Source organism: Paroedura picta, chromosome 4 (genome assembly GCF_049243985.1).
Source record: "Paroedura picta isolate Pp20150507F chromosome 4, Ppicta_v3.0, whole genome shotgun sequence".
In the NCBI taxonomy this organism is placed as follows: Eukaryota; Metazoa; Chordata; class Lepidosauria; order Squamata; family Gekkonidae; genus Paroedura; species Paroedura picta.
Window position 1 is genome coordinate 5,607,423 of NC_135372.1, and position 23,403 is coordinate 5,630,825.

At 48.1% G+C, this 23,403-nt stretch overlaps 2 protein-coding genes across 10 annotated transcripts in view; one reads left to right on the plus strand and one right to left on the minus strand.

The window, feature by feature from the left end:
• SUGP2 (SURP and G-patch domain containing 2) overlaps positions 1 to 4,712 on the minus strand; it is a 29,309-nt gene extending 24,597 nt beyond the window's left edge. For 2 of the 8 annotated variants that reach the window (XM_077331644.1, XM_077331643.1), the window contains exons 1-3: positions 4,012 to 4,288; positions 3,249 to 3,304; positions 1,621 to 1,745 (exon numbers count right to left, since the gene is read on the minus strand). In XM_077331644.1, the coding sequence (XP_077187759.1) occupies positions 1,621 to 1,735 (115 nt within the window). In that variant the 5' untranslated portion in view covers positions 1,736 to 1,745; positions 3,249 to 3,304; positions 4,012 to 4,288. Of the gene's footprint in view, positions 1 to 1,620; positions 1,746 to 3,248; positions 3,305 to 4,011; positions 4,343 to 4,604 lie in introns of those variants that run through there. The other 6 variants (XM_077331646.1, XM_077331648.1, XM_077331645.1 and 3 more) reach the window with 6 other exon arrangements.
• Positions 4,645 to 23,403, plus strand: part of ARMC6 (armadillo repeat containing 6) — a 28,675-nt gene continuing 9,916 nt past the window's right edge. The window contains exons 1-6 of one of the 2 annotated variants that reach the window (XM_077331652.1): positions 4,645 to 4,928; positions 5,816 to 6,014; positions 13,533 to 13,683; positions 14,812 to 14,894; positions 17,752 to 18,322; positions 20,905 to 21,050. In XM_077331652.1, coding sequence (XP_077187767.1) covers positions 13,563 to 13,683; positions 14,812 to 14,894; positions 17,752 to 18,322; positions 20,905 to 21,050 — 921 coding nt within the window. In that variant the 5' untranslated portion in view covers positions 4,645 to 4,928; positions 5,816 to 6,014; positions 13,533 to 13,562. The remainder of the gene's footprint in view (positions 4,929 to 5,815; positions 6,015 to 13,532; positions 13,684 to 14,811; positions 14,895 to 17,751; positions 18,323 to 20,904; positions 21,051 to 23,403) is intronic. The other variant, XM_077331650.1, reaches the window with a different exon arrangement.

The window sequence follows — 23,403 nt, forward strand, 5'->3', positions numbered from 1 at the left end:
CCCATCCCAGTCAGGTTTCCGGCCTGGCCATGGGGTAGAGACAGCGTTAGTCTCCCTGATGGATGACCTCCATCGCCAGTTGGAACGAGGTGGGTCGGCACTGCTGATATTACTAGACCTCTCAGCAGCGTTCGACACAGTCGATCATGAGCTTCTAGCTCGCTGCCTTATCGATGCCGGAATACAAGGGACAGCCCACAACTGGTACGGAAGTTTGGGCTGGGCTGCCATCAATATGCAGATGACACCCAGCTCTTCCTCCTGATGGATGGCCGCCCTGACTCCCCCCCAGAAGCATTAGCCAGCTGCCTGGAAGCAGTGAGGAGATGGCTCAAGCAGAGTCGTCTGAAGCTCAATCCTACAAAGACGGAGGTCCTGTGGCTGGGTTGGAAGGGACCATGTGAGGAAGCGTGCCTGCCTCCCCTGGATGGTGTACAGCTCTCTACGGCTGACTCCGCCAGGAACCTAGGCGTGATTCTGGATGCTTCCCTTACAATGGAAGCCCAGATCACAAAGGTAGCGCGGCTGGCATTCTACCATCTCCGCCAAGCCAAACTGCTAGCGCCATACCTGGCCCCGGAATACCTAGCCACAGTGATCCATGCGACGGTCACCTCTAGACTGGACTTTTGTAATTCGCTCTACGCAGGCCTGCCCTTAGCCTTGACCCGGAAACTACAGCTGGTCCAAAATGCAGCGGCCAGGATCCTCACTGCAACACTGTGGAGGTCTCACATCCGGCCCATTCTCCACCAACTGCAATGGTTGCCAGTTGAATTCCAGATCAGACTAAAGATTCTGGTAATTACCTTCAAGGCCATACGCGGTCAGGGCCCAGTGTACCTGAGGGACCGCCTCCCCACCTCTGCCCCCAAAAGAGCTCTGTGCTCCACCGCCACCAACCAGCTAAGGATCCCTGGCCCTAAAGAAGTCCGCTGGTCTCAACCAGGGCCAGAACATTCACTTTTCTGGCCCCCACCTGGTGGAACGAGCTCCCGGAGATCAGGGCCCTGATGGAGCTTAAACAGTTCCGCAGGGCCTGCAAAAAGGAGCTCTTCCACCAGGCATTTGGTTGAGACCAGACGTAATCAACAGCGATTGAAGGGCCCCTGCTCCCCCCCTTCAAAATTTCACCAATGCTCTGGACCCGTTTGTATTGTTGCACTGTTGTATTGTTTATAATGTTTATACTGTTATATTGTTATATGGTTACAACTATTAGTATTATTATTGTAAGGTATTCACTTGTTTATGGACTGTTTTATGTATTGTTCCTTATTCCTATCTAAACCGCCCTGAGCCTTCGGGGAGCGTGGTATATAAATACAGAATGAATGAATGAATGAATGAATGAGCTGTGACCCAAGAGATCCATTGATCAATTTTTGTCATCACCAGGAACTTAGTAGGTGGCCTTAGATGACTGATTCTCGAGTGGCTGCAGTTCCACTCCCAGCGAGGAGTAACTGTACTGATCTGCCCGACAACACAAAAGCAGAGAAAGCTAATATGTAAAATGTGTTGAGCAGAAAGAAGTACTGCATAAAGTGTTATTCTCTAACAAAGCAGGCAGCTGTGAAGCAAAGCAGAAGCCACATCACACCCCAACTGGTATGCTACCTCGAAGCTGATGGAGGGCCTCGTCGATGGGGTCACTTCGGTCCAGATGGTACCGCTTCATCTTGGCCTGCATAAGGGCATCGAAAGTCTCTCGCGTCATCCGCCGAGAGGTCATTTTGGTTCTGCTGCAAGACAGTAGTCATAAAAACATGAGGGGGCATCCCAGAGCCAGGGTCCCCTTATTGCACACCTAAGAACATAAGGTTCAGAGCAGTGGTTCACCTAGTCCAGCATCCTGTCTCACACAGTGGCCAGCCAGATCCCCTGGATGGTCAACAACGGGGCATAAAGATCAAGGCCTTCCTTGATAATAACATCAGCAGAACCCTACTGGATCAGATCAGTGGTCCATCTAGTCCCGTATTCTGCCTCAATGGTCAACCAGTTCCTCAGGAGGTGCAGTAACAGGGTGTAGAGGCCAAGAACTTCCCCTGGTACTGCCTCCTGACATTGAGATCCAGAGGATTAGTGCTTCTGTTTAATGCCCTTTTAAAACTCTTTATTCCTGTGGCCATCGTTACATCCTTTGGCAGTGAATTCCACATTTTAATGACACTCTAAAAAATAATCTTACCTCTGGTCTGTCCTGAATCTGCTTCCCATCAACTTCATAGGGGTGTTAAGTTCTAGTATTTTGGGAGTGGGGGGGGGGGATTCTCTGTCAACTCTCTCCACCCTATGTATAATTTTTATAAGCCTCTATCATGCCCCCCTTTAGTCAACTCTAAATAGAAAATCACTTATTTGTGCACTAATTTTCACTGTGATTCAAGGCATCTTACAATAATTTAAAACAACATTTCCAGTTAAAACCAGAATAAAATGAACCGCAAATCTTACCCCCCTTAAGATGCCTGCCATTCAAACGCATCAAAAATCCTGACAAATTAGAAGGCCCTGCAGTGCCTTCCAAACATTTCCAGGGAGGGAGTCCTCCTCACCTCTTCAAGGGCCCATTCCACAGAGCTGAAGTCATGATGGAGTAGGCAGGTGCCCCCCCTAACAATCATTGTGTATGCATTTGGCCCAAATCCAAAAGGCACAAATACCCCTTTGCTTTTTCGGATTCAGACAAACCTGAAACGTTGTGTACCTGCATGCTTTCCTCCACATCCAGGCAGCAGAGACCATCTCCACTCCTGGGGGTAGGGGAGCACCCACCAAACAGCTAATGACAGGCTCACCAAGCTTGGGGAAGGATTTAATGGGAACAGTAGTGCACTTATTATCAGCTATCAGGCAACCACCTGCTCCGTTTAACTGCTCCCCCACCTACCTTTGCAGGCAACTTTGTCTGTCACAATTTCTTGCGCCTTCATTTATTACTTATCGTATGGCATGTGTGTAATGTTACCCGGAGATCCTAAGATTGTCTGGGTGCCAGGCAAGAGACATTCAGAGGTGACCGTGGTATTCCATCATGACCCTGGTATTCCATCGAAGCTGTCCTTCCAAGTGCTAGCCAGGACCAGCCCTGCTAAGCTTCTGAGATCTGATGGGATCGGACTTGCCTGGGCTATCCAAAGCAACTCACAAAATTCCTCATACAAGGAACAAAGTGCCCTCTTCTTTCCAAGAGGAACAAAATCTTTAGTCGTAGCCTGGTCAAGCATTTCACAAGCACTCACCTCAGGACTAAACCTGATGACCTCTGAGTGAGCACTTAGATTCGTCACCTTCTGTCCTACAAAAGAATACAGGATATATGTACAGAAAATGTTTTACCCAGATTCTTCCTTGTGCTTCACCTGTTAGGCCAGCTTTCCCTCAGCTCAGAGTTACCAGTTCCAGATTGGGAAATGAATGGAGATTTGGGAGGGGATGGAGCTTAGGGAAAGGGGAATTTGTGAAGAGACCTCAGTGGAGCATAATGCCAGAAGCCACCTCCAAGGCAACCACTGAACCATCTCTGCCATCCAGATAGGGTTGCCAGCCCCCCAGCCCCCCCCTCCAGGAAGGTAAGATTGCCAAGATTCAGGTGGGAAACTCCTTAAGATTTGGGGGTGGATCCCAGGGAGAATATGACCACTTTCCAAAGCATCCACTTTCTCCAAAGGATCTGATCTCTGCAGTCTGGAGAGGTACTGTTAGTTGGCAACCCAATATCTGGAGATCAACTGTAATGACAGGGTTTCTCCAGGCCCCAACTGAAGCCTGGTGTCCCCACTCAGTAAATTGTCCTAAGATTGCCAGCTCTGGCTTGGGAGATTCCTGGAGATTTGAGGACCGCACCAGGGGAAGGCAGAGTTTAGGAAAGGGAGGGGGCAGGCCCATAGACCACAGAACCCACCCGCCGAAGTTATCACTTGCATCTCAATTTCCATGAGAACCCCAGTCCCGTCCTCCCGCCAGTCGCCCCAGGCCTGCTAGCAACTGCAGTCGCTTCCATACCAAAGAGAGGCTCCGCTGGGCTACCTCAGCCAAGGCTCCCGTTAACCTGTTGGCAAGCCACCTCCCAAGCCAGGCCTTCCGCTTTCCCTCTTCAAGGCCCGGGGAGGCGAGCCTCTCCGCGCTTGGATCCCAGGGGAGGGTCTCCCCTAATATAGCCCCCCACCCTTCCCCTTCAACCTCTGCCCAAGAAAGGATCCCATAAACTGCAAGAATCCGCCTAGCGCACCGCCACACTCCCTGCCCGGGCCGCTTCCTTAAGAGCATGCGCAGATGACGGCAGTCGTCGCCTTGCAAAATGCTTCCGCAGAAAAAGAAATTCTATAGCGGAAGTGGGGAAGACAATGAAAGACGAGAAGGTTATTTCTACGCATGCGCACATAAATGCCGTTGTCGGATCCGCGCGTGCGCAAAAAGCCTCAGCGTTTCTGTTCCCCTTTCAACGCCGCACTCTGGGCGCTCGTTCTCATTGCGCATGTGCACAAGCCCAGCCTTGTCTTGAAGGAGTTTCTTACGACTCAATCATTCTCTCTCTTCCCCCCCCCCCCCCTTCTACAAGAGAAACCATAGACATCGTTAAGGAAGAAGAGATTCACCCGCCAGCGAATCGGCCAAACCCGGCCGTCTTCACTGTTCCCAATATTGAACCAACGGGAACACCCACGCGCATGCGCCACGGTCTGACATTCCGGCTCTGGAAAAAACGACGCATGCGCAATTAAACACCTTATATGGCATTTCTATTGGCTAGCTGGTACACGGCTGGGCACGGCGGCTAGGATTGTAAGGGGGCCGCGCGGGGCCAAACTTAGTGAAGGTACTGTGCTAGCGGCCGTAGATGCGCCTCCCTTTGAGCCCAGCGGTTCCATTATTACCTTATTCGTTCCAGAGGACGGCTGCTGCGAGCGCCAAGGCATCAGGTAAGCCAGAGGTGCCCAACCTTTTTATCACCGGGGACCGGTCAACAATTGACAATTTTACTGAGGACCGGCGGGGGGGGGGGTAGTCTTTTGCCGAGGGACGTCGCCGTCACCTGAGCCCCTGCTCCACTTGCTTTCCCGCCGGTGCCCCTGACTTCCCAGTGCCTGCTGGGGGGTGCTGCTAGCAGCAGCTGCACAGTGCCACGCCAAGGGGGAGCCCCAGCCATGGCGGCTGCTGGAGAGCACCAGAGGTGAGTGGACGGCAGAATAGCAGGGCAGCCCCCAAGGCAGCAGCCGGGGAGGAGGACGAAGAGGAGCCGTGGCCCGGTATCAACTGAGCCCCGGACCGATACCGGTCCCCAAACCGGGGGTTGGGGACCACTGAGGTAAGCAGTGCGAGAAGGTTGCAATTTGTATGGTAAAGCTTTAAAAAAAAATAAGAATCTTGCCTCTCCCCTGGTGAATAAGTGGGGACTAAGCAGGCGGGTGTGTACTCTGCACATGCTTAAAAACCCCACGGCGGTCTCTTGCTTGTTTCCTCCTCCACCAAGGCTGAATCTTCACCTTGAAAGCAAAGTATTTAACTCCTCCCACCCCTAAAATAGGCCCTGTTAGGGAATATATTATTCCTATTTAACAACGCAGTCCTAGACAGAATCCTGTTTTTCTAAACTTCACTCGCTTCAGTTGACTTTGAAAGGTGTAAGTGCATGCTGTTTAGCCGAGTGAGTGGGATCTGCTATCCGCCTGAAGGCTTGTGGATGCTGGAGTGGGGGATGGTGCTCAGGAAACGTAGGGGAAGGGAAAACATGCTTAAGACATGCTTAGCATTCATGTATGCTTAGCTGTCTTTTTTTTTTTTTTTGCTTTTTTTTTTGGAGTATCAGGAGAGCCAGTTTGGTGTAGTGGTTAGGAGTGCGGACTTCTAATCTGGCACGACCAGGGACGGCGACGACCAGGGAGGTCATAGGGTTGCACGCTCTCGCATGCTGGCAATCATGGAAGGCTGAGCTGACCCACCAACACTCATACAACCCTACAACCCCCTTTGGGTCGCCGAGGACGCTGCCGCTGCCACTAAAACAGGTAAACCAGCGGTTCTCAACCTTCCCCTTTGGGTCACCGAGGCTGCCGGTGGCCTCGGCAACCCCCTTGAAAGGGTTGATCGACCCCCCCCCCGGAGGTCGTGACCCCCAGATTGAGAACCGCTGATCTAGTTAGTTTTCCTACATCTGGCAATTTTAATTCCTGGCAAGAAGAGCAAGATCTTAAGTTTGTTGTGGGTCTAGTACACAGCTGATCCTGTTGCAAGATCTTTGCTTCTGTTCTGTTGCAGCAGAACTTTATGCCTCTTCAGCACCGACTAACTCAACAGACAACTTTTTTATCCTTTACTGCTCCACAGATAATTAAAGGAAGGCAATTGCATGTCCATAAGAATTGTACCCAAAGATAAGCCAGTTTGGTGTAGTGGTTAGGAGTGTGGACTTCTAATCTGGCATGCCGGGTTCGATTCTGCGCTCCCCCACATGCAGCCAGCTGGGTGACCTTGGGCTCACCACAGCACTGATGAAACTGTTCTGACCGAGCAGGAATCTCAGGGCTCTCTCAGCCTCACCCACCCCACAGGGTGTCGGTTGTGGGGAGAGGAATGGGAAGGCGACTGTAAGCCGCTTTGAGACTCCTTCGGGTAGGGGAAAGTGGCATATAAGAACCAACTCTTCTTCTTCTTCTTCTGTAGGCAGCTTTATCCACATGTAAATCTCAAATGGATGTGATGCACAGTATATTCTTCTGTTATGTAAGCTGCAACCTGAACTTCATGCATCCTTGTGTATATGTACAAAGAAGTCCTTCTACTACTGCATTAGATAAGATTGATTGCAGGTTAATTGCCTGTTACCCTGTTTATCATAGTTGGCCATCTAGTCCCACCCCCTGCTCAACCCAAGTATCTGTCCAGCCACTGCTTAAAGACCGCCAGTGAGTGGGAGTTCCCCACCTCCTTAAGCAGCCTATTTCACTGCTGAACTACTTTGTTTGTTTTTTTCCTGATATCAAGCTGGTACCATTATGTGTGCTGTAAAGCCATTACTGCGGGTCCTATCCTCAGCTGCCAACAGGAACAGTTCCCTGCCTTCTTCTAAGTGACAGCCTTTCAAATATGTAAAGAGAGCAACCTTTTTCCCTCTCAACCTCCTCTTCTCAAGGCTGAACATTCCTGAGTCCCTCAGCCTTTCTTCATAGGGCGTAGAATCATAGAGTTGGAAGGGGCCATACAGGCCATCTAGTCCAACCCCCTGCTCAACACAGGATCAGCCCAAAGCATCCTAAAGCATCCAAGATAAGTGTGTATCCAACCTTTGCTTGAAGACTGCCAGTGAGGGGGAGCTCACCACCTCCTTAGGCAGCCTATTCCACTGCTGAACTACTCTGTGAAAATTTTTTTCCTGATATCTAGCCTATATCGTTGTACTTGTAGTTTAAACCCATTACTGCGTGTCCTCTCCTCTGCAGCCAACGGAAACAGCATCCTGCCCTCCTCCAAGTGACAACCTTTCAAATACTTAAAGAGGGCTATCATGTCCCCTCTAAACCTCCTTTTCTCCAGGCTGAACATTCCCAAGTCCCTCAACCTATCTTCATAGGGCTTGGTCCCTTGGCCCGAGACCATCCTCGTCGCTCTCCTCTGTACCCTTTCAATTTTATCTACGTCCTTCTTGAAGTGAGGCCTCCAGAACTGCACACAGTACTCCAGGTGTGGTCTGACCAGTGCCGTATACAATGGGACTATGACATCTTGTGATTTTGATGCGATGCCCCTGTTGATACAGCCCAAAATGGCATTTGCCTTTTTTACCACTGCATCACACTGCCTGCTCATGTTTAGTTTACAATCCACAAGTACCCCAAGGTCTTGTTCACACACAGTGTTACTTAGAAGCGTATCCTCCATCCAGTAGGCATGCTTTTCATTTTTCTGACCCAGATGCAGAACTTTACACTTATCTTTATTAAATTGCATCTTGTTCTCATTTCCCCATTTTTCCATTGTGTTCAGATCTCGTTGAACTCTGTCTCTATCTTCCAGAGTATTTGCCAGTCTTCCCAATTTGGTGTCATCTGCAAACTTGATGAGTAGTCCCTCCACCCCCTCATCTAGATCATTAATAAATTTGTTAAAAAGTACCAGACCGAGCCCTGAGGTACCCCGCTACTCCTCTCCCTCCAGTCTGATGAAACACCATTGACAACAACTCTCTGAGGGCGGTTCTCTAACCAATTCCCTATCCACCTAACTATCTGAAAATCCAGATTGCAGTCCTTCAATTTATCCATCAGAACATCATGGGGAACCTTATTAAAAGCTTTACTAAAATCCAAGTCCTGGTCTGCAGGCCTTGGATTGTCCCTGTTACTCTTCTCTGTACCTTTTCAAGGTACCATAGGATTGGAATATTTTTCTGCCACGACAAATGAACATGGCTAAAGGCCTGAAATTATCATACTGCAGTTGTCCTAGGCCAGTGGTCCCCAACATTTTTATCACCGGGGACCACTCAACACTTGACAATTTTACTGAGGCCCGATGTGGGGGGGGGGAGTAGTTTACTCCTCTACTCTCAACCACTGCCCTAACGCTCTCTGATCGCTATGGTAATGTTTAAACATCCCTTCAAAATAAGATACAGACATGCCACAACAATGAACATAAGGAACATTTTATTTTCATGGAAATTTTAACTCATGACAATGACAAATCAATGGGAACCCTGAGCTTGTTTCTCTGCAACGAGATAATCCCATCTGGGAGTGATGGGAAACAATGACACCCAAAGTGTGTCCCACCTCCAATTAGTGGACGGACCACATGTGGTCCACGGCCCACAGGTTGGGGATCGCTATCCTAGGCTGTTTTACTCTGGAGTAAGGACCTAAAAAGACCAGCACAAGGGAAATGAACTTAAGCCTTTTCAGGGTGGAATACAATTTTTAAAATATAGTGCCAGTGTTTATTAATCAAGTTTAAAATTTAAGTTCATTAGCATAGCCTCAATAAAAACAATACATACACACATATTAACATCTCAAGGCATTATTGAGGCGATGCTAAAAGCCTTGGGTATTTAACTTGATTAATAAATACTGGTATTATATATTTTTAAATTGTGTTCTGCTCTATATAGGCTGAACTTTATTTCCTTTGTGTTGACCTATACTTTTGTTTGGGTCAGGATATTTTCTTTTTTTTACTGTGGAGTAAGCCCATAGCAATATAGGCAGCCTGGCCTTTTCAAGCACCTTTTTGGTTAGAAATGCTGAGGATTGAGCTTGGGACTGTGTGTGTGAAGCAGTTGCTCCACTATTGAGCCTCAGCCCCTATTGCTCTAGACCTGTGCTTAGGCTGGCTGCAACTCTGTCAGGACATAGGCCTCTCCCAGCATCAGCTGAGATACTGTCTTAACTGACTGGATTGAACCCAGGGCCTTCTGCAAGCATGGCAGGGACTTCTACTGAGCAAAGGGCACAGTAACTAGCCATAGATTCTGAGTCATACTTTGGGCCCATGCAGCAGAGATAGTATTGAGTCGGGTTCTCCTGCATGCAGAACTCAGACATGGTGAAGCTGTCTTCATCCAATGAAGTTGAGTGGTGGTAGGCCAAGGATTTCTTTACCCAATGAGTAATAAAAATGCAGTGTCACTGGCAGAGGCTGCAGTCATGGCCACAGGCCCAGACAGCTTTAAAAGGGGATTAGTGTCCCAATCACCTTGTCCTGTGTTCTTGCCATGTTCTTTCCATGACCTGTATTGTGTGGTTGATGTCTATGATGCATTTATCCTGTATATTATTGTGCTATGAAATTGCTGTCATATTTAGCTGTGCTTGACAAAAGAAAGGGGCAACTGGAAAATGGGAAAAATGTTCTTTTAACTTTCTAACCCCGGGGAGACTGGCAGTAAATTTCCAGAAGTCTCAGTGCCCTTCAGTTATCTTCCAACTTTGGCCAGCAGAAACAGTGCTCTTCTCCCCTTTTTTAGAAGACTTGTTTCATAGGAAAGTGAGTTATTGGACCTGGGTTTTGGCGCCAAAGGGTGCCTGGGGAAGGGGGGCTGAGAAGAACCTTAAAGCTAGGCAGGGTTTAGTTTCAGCAAAGATTTTCGTGTACCCACTTTTAATAAAGAGTTTTCTTCAACCAAGAGTCTGCTTATTGTGGAACTCGACTGGAACATGACAATTAGGCAAATTCAAGGAGGATGGGTCTATCAGTGGCTACTAGCCATGGAAACTAAAGGGAACCTCCACATTCAGAGGTAGGCTGAATACCAGCACCAGGAGGCAACATCACACAAAAGCATTCTTTGCTGGATCTCCAGAGGAATTGGGGGCCACTGTGTGAGAGAGGAAGAGGGACTGCATGGGCCTCTGGTCTGATCCAGCAGGGATTTCCTTGTTCTTTGTATAGAATCAGGCTGCTAGTCCATCCACACAGCGCATCTGTTCTGACTAACAGTGATTCTCCAGCGTCTCTGACAGAGTAAGAGCTTCCACAGCACTTGCTACTTGAGCTTCTTTAAATGGAGAATGGACCTTTTGCATGTGAAGATCAAAGAGTGCATGGCAGCAGTTCTGACATTTGGAGCATGCTTGAAAGCAGCCCGCTTCTCTTAAGCTTCATATTCATTGCAAAGGTTGCACCTTTCCGAGGCAATCCAAATGGGTAACAAAGGTTGCGCTGGAGTGCCAAGTGGGGTCTTTGCAGGGGCTGCTGGTACAGAACTGCGGCCTGGGAAAATATTTTGGGAATTTTTACTGCTGCAGTGGTGACCTCTCTCTGTGTAAGTGGGGCAGCTTGCCAAAGCCACATTTGGCATAATGCAGCAGTTTATCTCCCCTTTTGTACTTTAAGTAAAAATAGTTTTTAAAAGGCATTTCACTTAATCCAAAAGAGGGGGAAATGTAGGGGCTTTTGGGGTGGCAGTGATCCCCCAAATTTCCCATTTTTTTCATTGAGAAGTCCTTTGTGGGAATGTTTTCCATTTTTTTCCTCTGGGTATTCACATCTCCCGTTGGGAAAAATGCTTAATCTACTGAAGACTTCCTATCAGTCCAAAGAGAGACTTCTGGACTAAAAGACCCTGGAGGGTCAATAGACAAGAACTGAACTAGATGGGGCAAAAGGGCAACTTCATGCCTTGTTGGGGAAGCATGTCAGTGTTCATTGCCTGCATGCAGAAGGTCTCACAATCAATTCTCTGCATTTCCCATTAAAAGGAATGTGCGGTCTGGGCCCAGTGTATCTGAGAGACCGCCTCCCTGCCTACACCTCAAAAGAGTCTTACGCTCTGCCACCTCCAACTGGCTGCGGATCCCTGGCCCCAAAGAAGCACATTGGACCTCAACTCAGGCCAGAGCCTCCTCAGTCCTGGCCTCCACCTGGTAGAATGAACTTCCTGAAGAGATCAGGGCCCTGTCCGAACTCCCACAATTCTGCAGGGCCTGCAAAAGGGAGCTCCTCCACCAGGCATTCACTTGAGGCTGACAGACTCATCTGCTGACCCCGCGGACATCACAAACATCCCTTCCACATCCTGAACCCAACTGACCCCCTACGGGGGTCTGGAGAGCTTCTACCAGCCATAGGTGATAGTCCCAGGTTTAGGGAAATCCCAGGTCTGATTATAGGCAGGTGTACATTGGAGACATTCAAACAGGAGAAGACAAACGTATGGAATATCACGTTCTATTTTTTCATTGTTGTAATGAGAATTGAGAATGCTATTCTTCAGAGGAAATGCTTCTTGGTACAACAAGTTATTAAAATACGGAATCTGCTGCCAGAGTATGTAGCAATAGCCACATGCATAGGCTGTTTTAAAAGAGAATTAGATTTATGGAGATCTATCAATGGCTGAGAGCCTTTTGTGGCGCAGAGTGGTAAGCTGCAGAAATGCTGTCTGAAGCTGTCTGCCCATGAGGCTGGGAGTTCAATCTCAGCAGCCGGCTCAGGGTTGACTCAGCCTTCCATCCTTCAGAGGTCGGTAAAATGAGTACCCATTTTGCTTGCTGGGAGTAAATGGTAATGACTGGGGAAGGAAATGGCAAACCACCCAGTATTGAGTCTGCCAAGAAAACGCTAGAGGGCATCACCCCAAGGGTCAGACATGACTCGGTGCTTGCACAGGGGATATCCTTACCTTTATCAATGGCTACTAACTGTGGTGATTGAAGGGAACGCTTGTATTTGGAGGTAGTCAACCTCTGGATCCCAATGTCTCAGCTTCTATGTCCTGTTGTTGGGCCAGTGATTTGATCTGGCAAGGTTTTCTGATGTTCTCATGAGGGGAAGTCCTTGGCCTCTCTGCCCTGTTGGTGGCCCTCCAGAAGGACTGGTTGGCCACTATGTAAGACAAGAGGCTGGACTAGATGGACCTTCATTGGTCGGACCCAGCAGGGCTCTTATCAGGGATGACCTTGGCCTCTACGCCCTGTTGTTGGTCCACTGTAGTAACTGGCTGGCCACTGTGTGAGACCAGATGCTGGATTGTTTCAACAACTGGTCCAATTCAGCAGGGCTTACATTTTTTGAGTTCCTAAATGAAAACTTTGTGTCCTTTTTTCCCCTAGAAGCAGCAGTAGCATAAACAGATAAGTGTCACATTCTAGTTGAGTTCACCAATAATTAGACCCTTGGTTGAAGACATCTCTTTATTGGAGGGTTAATAAGGCAAGTACATCAAACTCTTTGCTGAAACTAAAGCTAGCAGAAGCCTGCCTAACTATGGAGATACTCCCAATCTCAGGCACCCAATCTCAGGCACCCTTTAGTGCCATGACCCAGGTACAATAACTAACAGTTCCCATGCTACAAGCCTGCCAAAGCAAAGCGAATAAAGCAGAGGTGGCCAAACTGTGGCTCTCCAGATGTCCATGGGCTACAACTCCCATGAGTCCCTACCAGTATGGATATCTGGAGAGCCACAGTTTGGCCAGTCCTGGAATAAAGAAATACCAAGAGCGTTGTCTCTGCTATCCAAAGTCAGGAGATAACAAGGAGGACCCTGGAAATTTACAAATTAAAACAATGTAGTCCTCATTTCCCAGCTTTCCCTGTTCTTTGAACAAGCACAGCTAAATTCTGAAAGCTAATACGTGGCATAGAAGGAATGTACAACAAAACATCTGTATAAAAGACAAGGTGATTCAGATCCCAGATCACGTGGAGAAAATCCCCTGGAGGAATTTTGCGAGGCCTTTGGTTACTTGAGGGTTATGATCCAATAAAAGAAAGTGCACTGTTGTTGCAAGACTGTGAATCTTGCTCGCCCCCCATGAGAGGGAATATGTACCATTTTCTGAGATGGTTGTGTTGCTCACAAAAGAGGAGAACGAGTTCCACTGACTCTGGTTTCTTTGCAGGACATGGGCAGAGTCCGTCAGCATATTGGATTTTAAGCATACCGATCTTTTGTCACTGCTGTCGGTAGGAGGTTAATGCAACGTAGACCTCAGGAGTATAGCACAAAGCATGGGAACAATCTGGTAAGAACATGTGACAGTGGGATCTTGACAGTAAGCTCCGATCGCATTTCTCTCTTGCAGGCCAAGAATCCAGAACCACGTAGAATCAACATGGCAGCCAAACGGATTACCCAGGAGACCTTTGACAGTGTGGTGCAGGAAAATATCATTGAGTTTGGCATGGATCCAGAAGAAGCAGTGTTCGAAGCTGTCCAGCAGTTTGAGTCTCAAGGTACTGCTTGCTGAACATGAACAGCGGTGCTTTTGAGGGATATGTGCCATCCTGTGGTTTCAAGCTGCATTCAGGGAATCCCAAAGGTTTCCCAGAAACTCTTGAAGGATTCTTTGCACATCGATACTGTTATAGTGGGAGGTTCAAGCGACTTGACCAAATGCCTGGTTATCAGATGGGAGACAACTTCTTTAAGCATTGCTGTTGTATCATTATTCTACATTTCCCATTAAACAGAGTTTGAGCCCAGTGTTACCTTTAAGCCCAACAGAGTTTAATGCTTTAATTGTTGGCCTTCAAGGTGCCAACTGGACTCAGACTTTGTTCTGTTGCTTCAGACCAACATGGCTACCCACCTGAATCTACCCCACCTGAGTGCTTGGTGGCGGATGGGAGCTTAAAGGTCTGCAAGGTCTGCAGTGTGCATGATTCAGAAGCATGTGAAGAGTGACCTGCAGGTGCCATCGGAGGAAGTGTTTATTTAACGTAGTTAGATTAGGAACTTCCTGATATTTTGCAAATACTCTTCTCCAGTATCCTGATTGGAGGCTCATTGGAGACTTCCTGCTTCTTTGAGCTCCCTGCTTGCCTCCACAACAGACCAAATGAACACGTAACAGGGCAGTTAGACTGCTAGATCTCTCTCCCCCCCCCCTTTCTTACAAGATTTCTCTTCACAATAAATCTATTTTATTCTTTTAATCAGCCTCTCTTTCATTAAATATTAAATGTGAACAGAAAAACCACTGGGCCACATCACTGAAGACCCCTGCTAGAGCCAAGTGGCTTTGATAAGATTTGCCCCAAGTTCCTCCATGGAACTTAAGATCATCAGAGAAGCCATGTTGGATCAGGCCAGTGGCCCATCTAGTCTAACTCTCTGTGTTACACAGTGGCCGACATCCAGGTGCATTCAGGAGGTCCACTAGTGGAGCCAGAACTCCAGAAGCCCTGTCACTGTTGCCTGCACAGCGCCAAGAATCCAGAGCATGACTGCCCCTGGCAGAGTATTCCAATGGCAGCCTTCTCAGTCATGGGATACAAATTCTATGAATGGGGTCACGTGGGAAGAGATCTTTGTGGACCATGGTGCAGTCTTTTTTTCTCTGTCTCTCTCACTTTGTCCAGGTGTGGATCTGAGCAACATTGTGAAGGTAGCCCCCAATCCCATCCCTGAGAATGGTCAAGAACAGAAGCATGCCATTCTACAGGTAAGGGGAGATCTGGGGGGCTGTCTGGGAAAAGACCAAAGGAACCAGAGTGTGCCAGGTCAGCTCTGGGCAGTATGAAGCCTCTGGTGGGCCTGCTGCAAGGAGAGACCCGTGCCTGACCTTCTGCCTTGCCTGGTCAGCAAAGTCACAGTGAGAGAGCCGGAGCGATGTAGTGATTAACCGCATTGGATGAGAATCTGGCCCAGACTTCTGCCACAGAAACTTGCTGGGTGATCTTGGATCACTCAGATTCTTTTAGCCTCGTCTACCTCACAGAATTGTTGTAAGGACAAAATGGCAGAGAGGAGAATGATGTAAACCAAACGCTGCCTAACTATGGCTCTCTAGATGCCCATGGACTACATTTACCAGGATTCACTGCCAGCACTGGTAATCGTAGTTCATGGACAATTGGAGAGCCACAGTTTGGCCACCCCTGAGTAAGCCGGTTTGGGTCCCCACAGGGGAGAAATACAGGATATAAATTAATTAAATAAAGAAACTTGGACATTCCCCAAGCCCTCCAGCCCTTTAGTCTGGTTCCTGCAACTGGCATCGTGGCTTTGAAGAGAAAACCTACCTAGTAAATTGAGAATCACATTAACTCTGCCACCTGGGGCCTGTACCCTCCCCTCTGGGTAATTCTGTTTCTCAGATGCAATTTCGACATTGCAAAAGTTTGCTTCCCTAGCAGTTCAAGGAGCCTTCTCCTTGGAGCTCATTGTTGTGTTCAATAAATAAATAGGTATTTTTATAACCCCACCTTCCTATGTGGCTCGGGTGGGCGATGACATGGTTAAAACCAGGGTTAGTCAAACTGCAGCCCTCCAGATGTCCATGGACTACAATTCCCATGAGCCCCTGCCAGCAACTGCTGGCAGGGGCTTATGGGAATTGTAGTCCATGGACATCTGGAGGGCTGCAGTTTGACTACCCCTGGTTAAAACAATCAGTTAAAGAAAGGCTTTAACAGTCATCAGAGGGCAGCTTCTCATGCTGGAGGAAAATATGAGTGGAGCAGATTTATAGTATCCAGCTCCTTGATGAGGGCTATCCAGAGGCAGCCCATTGGATGTATGTGAGATCAGCACAGAAGAGCTGACGGGTGTCGTGTTTTATCTAAGCCAGGCTTTCTCAACCAGGGTTTTGTGAAACCCAGAGGTTTCTTGACAGTTTCCAGAATGGGTCGGAGTTAATTAATATTTTGTATGTTTTTAAAATTTGTTAGATGTTTATCAGGTGATACCCTCCCCCCCCCCCCCCCGCCATGGCCAAGGATGGCCTCCCGCATCCTCCAGGCCCATCCTTGGCAATTCAGGGGGGGGGGGGACAGGTCAACATCCCCATATGTGGTCATATCACTCAATAAATGTTTAACAAATCTTAAATATATTTAAACAATGAACTCCCACCAACTCAGAAAACCTTTCCAGAGCTTCAAGAACCCCTGTAGCTGAAATGATGTTCTCACCATTGTTCTACTGTTCTATTATATTGTTCTACTAGGAATTAAGCCCGCTGTGGTGTGAATACAGTGGGCGCTAGCTGCGAGAGCGTTGGGTTCTGGGCGGCCGGGCGTGGTTGGCGGGGCTGCGGTCTGCCGCTCTGGGAGTGCCCCTTTCTCGCGGTTAGACTGACCTTGCGGAGGCTCGCTGGGAGCAGCGGCAGTTGTTGGAGGTGGCCTGGCCAGTCCAGGGGGCCGGGCGCACATTGGGCCAACGGCGGGCGGAAGGAGGCGAGCTTGGAGGCGGGCGGCCATGTGCTGCGGCGCTGGCGGCGGAGCGGCTCGGTGGTGGTGTCATCGCTCATGCCGCCATCGTGGCGGCAGCCAGTTCGGCCCTTGGGGCCTGGTCGCGGCGGTGGCAGCGAAGGTCGGGGACAGGCGGGCAAGCGGGGAAGTGGCGACCTGTAAGTGGGGGGCTCAGGGTGGGAAGGGTGCAGGTGGCGGCGGGCGGGGACAGACGGTCGGGGTGGGAAGGGCACAGCCGGGGCCGGGGTACGAAGTGGGCGGGCAGTGGCGGACGGGGAGGCTGGGCGGGGTAGCATCGAGTTCCGTCGGCAGGCAAGGGCAGTCGCTGGGCAGAGGAAAAGTAGTTTTCCCTGAGTCCAGCGGCATGGGGTGAGCCTCCTCCCCGGCGGCCATCCGGCGAGGATGGTGGCGCGGGAGGACTGGAGAGTCAGAGGCGCGGTGTTTGGGAGATGGGCCAAGTAGCCAATATGGAGGCATGCAAAGTGTGCCTCCCAATTGGCCACTTGGCCCTGGTGTGCCACTCTGAGTGAATCTGGAGCCGCTTCACGGCTCTTGATTCGCTCCGAGTTTTTATCCCAGACAGAGCCCGCCCACTCTCCTCCCACTTAGCCCTTACCCTTTTATTTAATACCGTGGAGCGGTTTAAAGATTGTTATCACTGTATTGTTATTGTTTATAACTACTGTATTGTTTTCCCTGTTTTATGTAAACTGCTGTGAGCCTCAGGGAAGGGCGGTATATAAGTATAATAAAATAAATAAATAAATATTAGTGCTGTGTCCTTAGCTATATTCTAGGTTCATTTTTTTAAAAGTCTCAGCTTTTTAGGTTTGCCTTTCTTCTGCAGGGCTGTATGCTTTTCTCCTTTTTTGGTTGCACTTATCTGTTCCATTTGGCACCATTCATGTAGTCAATTAACAAAGAAAAACGAGACGTGCTATTATGGGGAGGATCCATCTGGAGGATCCAAAACAAGGAGACTCATGGGTTTGTTTTCCCCAAAGGAGAAGTGAAATTGAAATGAGGAGGTTCTGATTGGAACGCTTTTCAAAATTTGGTCTCCTCCCTACTTGTAATGCTTCCGTTCCTTTTCTCTTCCATCCCTAGACGCTGGACTCTCTCCAGAAGGCTGTGGTTGACTCGGACTCTAGCAAAGTCGATGAGTTTCTAGCCGGCTTCACTGAACAGTGCAGGCAGGAACTGGCGGTCCGTTACCTGGCGGGGCAGAAAGGGGCCTACCCCGCTGTGCTGGCGGCTTGTCGGCTGGCGTCCGAGGACAGGTGCTCCTTGCTGAAAGCCCTCAGTGCCCTCTCCACGCTCATGGATGGCCAGCCCGACCTCCTTGATGCTGCCGGGCAGGAGCTGCTGCTGCGAGTGCTACGAGAGAGCCGCGACGATGCGGAGCTGACCCTGGCCGCGGTACGCGGCATTCGCCACGCCTGCCTGAAGCACGAGCAGAACCGGCAAGACCTAGTGAAAGGCGGGGTCCTCCAGCTTCTGGCTGGGGCTATTGTCCGACACGGGGACTGCGCCGACGTAGTCCGGGAGGCCTGCTCGGGGCTGCGCATCATGACGTTTGACGATGACATCCGGGTGCCCTTTGGCCATGCCCATGACCATGCCAAGATGATCGTCGTAGAACACGATGGTTTGAGGATCCTCATAGAAGCAGCCAAAGGTAGCTATTGTGTGTGCGGTCCTAGCTCAGTGAGTGGAGTTTGCTAGCCTCTAGGTGATGGATAAAGGTCTGGGACTGCAGCTGATTTTCAGGCAACGGGTCAGTTCTCTTGGAAAACGTGGTTGCTTTGGAAGGCAGACTCTGTGGCAAGGGTGGCCAAACTGTGGCTCTCCGGATGTCCATGGACTACAATTCCCATGATCCCCTGCCTGAATTGCAGTCCATGGACATCTGGAGAGCCACAGGTTGGCCGCCCCTGCTCTGTCCTTGTAGCTCATCCAAGTCCCTTCTCTCCCTAGAAACTGCCATCCTTAGTCTCCATCCCCAAACTCTCCAGATGTTCCTCCATTAGGGTTGTGCGCGGCTGCGCACCCTCCCCCCCCCCCCGCAGTGAGGCACTGGCTGTGGCGGCCCAGAGCGGCCGATTTCGATGCCGCCACACACAACCCTACCTCAGCCCTGAGCTGGCAGCCCTACCAAGGAGAAGTAGGGCCTTAGTGCTCAACTTTAGGCTCCTAACTTGTTAAATGGTTGCCAGCTCCAACTTGGGAAATCCCTGGAGATTTTGGGGGTGGAAACTGGGGAGGGTAGAATTTGGGGGAGGGAAGGTTGCTCAGCAAGGGCAAGATGTCACTCGGACTTCAGTTTGTCTTTATGATATACCATAGAGTCTGCCCTCCATTTCCTCCCAGGGAATTTGTTTATTTATTATATTTGTATACTGCCCTCCCTTTCGGCTCAGGGCGATTCACATTGTAACTCTCATAAAGCAGTTCAGTGCAACAAGCATCTTGATTCAAATCTGTTGCCCATAATATATTTCAGATTAGGGATTGGAGGAGGAGAGTGTCTCATGGCTTAAGCGCTATGCTTAACCTCCCACTCAGGCCGGCTGTCCCACCCCTGAGTGCTGCCTCCTCCAACCAGCTTGCCTGTCCAGCAACCAGCCAATCGCCTACCATTCCCAGCCCCTGACCACCCCATTCTCCTCCTCCTTCCCACCGAGGCTTGGAGGCTGCAGATCCCTGCTGTGTAAGAGCTGCCCCTGCCAGTGAGTTCCCTGCCTGGGGCCTTCAGCCTGCAGACTTTCCAGGTCTGGAGGGAGAGAGAGGCCATCTACAGATTTCTTCCACACACTCCAATCTAGTGCCCATTGTATTCCTGAATGCAATGGACTTGTCCCCTAGTATAAACATAATTAACTGTGAAAAACTTGTAATGAAACAGTGTAATTTAACAGTTCACAATTTAGTTTGTCTGCACTGTGATTCCGTTTTTATGTTGGTGCAGTTGATGGGTCTTCTGGTTAATGGTTGGTGGTCTGTTTACTTGTCTTGGAACTGACCTCTAGAGTCTGGAGATCAGTTCTAATTCTCCAGACCAGGGGTAGTCAAACTGCGGCCCTCCAGATGTCCATGGACTACAATTCCAAGAAGCCCCCTGCCAGCGTTTGCTGGCAGGGGGCTCCTGGGAATTGTAGTCCATGGACATCTGGAGGGCCGCAGTTTGACTACCCCTGCTCCAGACCCTACACAGAGGTTGGCACTAGATGCCCAGAATTGCTCTGCGTGTAGCGTAATTTGTCTTCATTTGCCTCCATTTTTGCCACAGCTCTCTTACTTGCTGGCTTTAGCACTGGGTACAAAAATTACTCTTTTCTGTTCCTTCTCACTTTGTCAATGGTCAGTGTTCCTATCTTTCTCACTGTGGTAGATTCAAGCAGGAAGCTTGAATGTTGGTCTGAAGCAGCAGAACAAATCTTGAGTCCGGTGGCACCTGTAAGGCCAACCAAGTTGGATTCCAGGTGTGAGCTTTGGTGTTCAGGCACACTTCCTCAGAGACAGTGTCATGGAATGGAAGTAATCAGGTCATCCTTATAGACACCGTGTGAGGGTAAATTTACATGCAGCTTAATGAAAATGGTCAGCGAATCCCAGAGAGAAATGGGGGGGGGGACCGGCAATTTGGATTTGTTTGCCTTCACTTGAGATTGGTGTACAATAAAGACGTCCACATTAGGAGAGTAATGAGCCAGTATATAATCAGTGGCTGACAGCAGTTAGCTGAGACCATGCCCTTTTGTTTCCCATGCAATTCTATCTCAGGTGAAGGCAAACAAGTCCGCATTGCTTTTTCCCCCTTGTTGACCATTTTCATTATGCAGCATGTACATTTACTCTCACACTTCACCTATAAGGATGACCTGATTACTTCCACTCCATTGTCTCTGAGGAGGTGTGCCTGCACACAGAAGCTCATCCCTTGTAGAAAGCTTGGTTGGAATCAAACCTGCCCCTGGACTCTATGGCAAAGATAGTTCCTGTCGATGCAGGAGAGGGTTACTTCTAACAGTTCGTAGGACTTTCTTGATTAAAAATTTATTCTCTGGCAGACAAGGTCAGAAAGGAAGACTCCAGAATCTTGCCTACCTCCAGCAACCTTTCCTGGCCACTCTTTCTGCCCAGTTAATCCACAAGGAGTAGAAATGTTCCTTTAAAAAACGACAGCTGACCTCATCCTCGGTCGTTCTTGCATGTAGCCCTGCTGTGATTCGTAAAAGCTTCTTCCATTTCTCCTCCCAGTCTTCACAGATGATTGCAGCGTCCTGGGTGAAATTTGCGCCACCCTCGCCCGCCTGTCAGTCCGGAATGAGTTTTGTCAGGAGATTGTTGACCTCGGAGGCTTAAACTTCATGGTGGCACTGCTGGCCGATTGCATTGACCATCAGGTACCTCTGTCCATGTCTACTAGGGATGCCAATGCCCAGGTGGGTCCCAGGGGCCTCCAAGCTTTACAGCTCATCTCCGGGCAACAGAGATCTGTTTCCCTGGAGAAAATGGCCGCCTTGGCAGGTGGACTCCACAGAAGAAGATTTGATTCTTATAGGCCACTTTTCTCTACCCCAGTGGTTCTCAACCTGAGTGTCAGGACCCCAAGCAGCTTTGCCGGGAGGGGGGGAGGCGCCATCCACACAACAGCCCTGCAGGGTAGATAGAGATAGAGCGTTCGTCTGTCTGGAGCAGCGGAAAAGAGCAAGATCGGCATGGTGGGACAAGAGGCAGAACTGAACTGAGAAACCCCAGAAAAAAAAACAATTTATAGACAATCATGAACCATGGATCTTCATGCCATGGGTCAGTTTCTGTTTAATTTCTGTGAAAGAACCGTTGCATAATTTTATGGTTGGGGGTCACCACAACACGAGGAACTGTATTAAAGGGTTGGCAGCATTAGGAGAACCACTGCTCTACCCGAAGGAGTCTCAAAGTGGCTTACAATCTCCTTCCATAGAACAGAATCATAGAATAATATCTTTGTTAGGTAGAATTGCAGCTATCAAAATGAATATCTTACCCAGGTTGTTATTTTTATTTCAGGTAATCCCTATAATATCCTCTGAGAAACCATTTAGAGATTGGCAAAAGGAACTATCAAATTTTATTTGGCAGGGAAAAAAACCAAGGATAAAGTTAATAAATTTGTTTTATACCAAAGAAAGAGGGGGATTGAACAAATTTAGAAGTGTATTATCATGCTGCAAGTTTTGTTTGGATCATGGACTGGCTAACATTAAAAAATAATTATATTTTGAAATTAGAAAGTCATGATTTAAAATTTGGTTGGCATGCATACCTTTGGTTTGGGAAAGCAGGAACACACCAAACATTTAAAAGTCATTGTATAAGGCGGGGCACTGTTTAGAGTTTGGTCTAAATATAAAAACCAGTTGTGGCCACAAATTCCATACCGTCACCACATGAGGCATTATATGGTACTCAAAGGAGTATCTAAAATATAAAGATCTGTTAGACTACTCTGAACAGCAAACAAAATTTAAACAGAGGGAAGGTATAACAGTAGCAAGGGGTACCTACAATTGGTTTCTATAAAGACAATTATATGACAAATTTAGAACTGATAGACAGATTTATCAGTTTGAAAATGCAAAAAATGAGGCTGATCTGTGTATACACGAACAAGAAGAGAAATTAATTGCAAAGAGCTATAACATGTTATTAAAAAAAGACACTGAGAAGGAAGTGATAAAATAATCAATGATTCACTAGGCACAAAATATAGGGCATACTATTAATCTTGACCAATGGGAGATGGTATGGAAAAGAGATATAAAATTTACATTAGCAACTAATATAAGTGAAAATTTACAAAATGCTTTATAGATGTTAGAGCCTCTTGTGGCGCAGAGTGGTAAGGCAGCCATCTGAAAGCTTTGCTCATGAGGCTGGGAGTTCGATCCCAGCAGCCGGCTCAAGGTTGACTCAGCCTTCCATCCTTCCGAGGTCGGTAAAATGAGTACCCAGCTTGCTGGGGGGTAAACGGTAATGATTGGGGAAGGCACTGGCAAACCACCCCGTATTGAGTCTGCCATGAAAACGCTAGAGGGCGTCACCCCAAGGGTCAGACATGACTCGGTGCTTGCACAGGGGATACCTTTACCTTTACCTTATAGATGTTATTTGACTCTGGTATTGTCTAAAATTTACAAAAATGGTTCAACAAAGTGTTGGAAGTATAAATTGGTTGGTGGTACTTTTTACCACCTTTGGTGGACATGTTCAGAGGGGAAAAAATTGGGTACAGATCCATCAATATATTCGGAAAATAACGAAGCTAGACTTGAAGCTTAAACCAGAATTATATTTATTAAATATTTTGGATCCTGAAACAGTAAAAGCAAGGAGAATATTATTACTATACATTAGCTCAGCAGCAAGAATAATTTATGCTCAGTACTGGAAAAACAAAAAAATACCAAGTGTAAATGAATGGTTGGATAAGGTTAAGGAATATGCAGAACTAAATAAGTTAACAATATTAATGAGAGACCAAATGCTAGGTAGTTTCATAATAAACTGGGAGCCCTTATTACTTATTAAAAGTAATAAGGGAAATGCGAGTATTACTATTGGTTATGTGGAATAAATTAGTTAAGACAAGGAAGGAATATATCTTTATCAGAAAGAAGAGAATAAAATGTATTCTAAAGTGAAGACATTAGATGTAAATATGTATTTCATTAACATATTATTTTTAATTAAGGATATATATATATATATTAT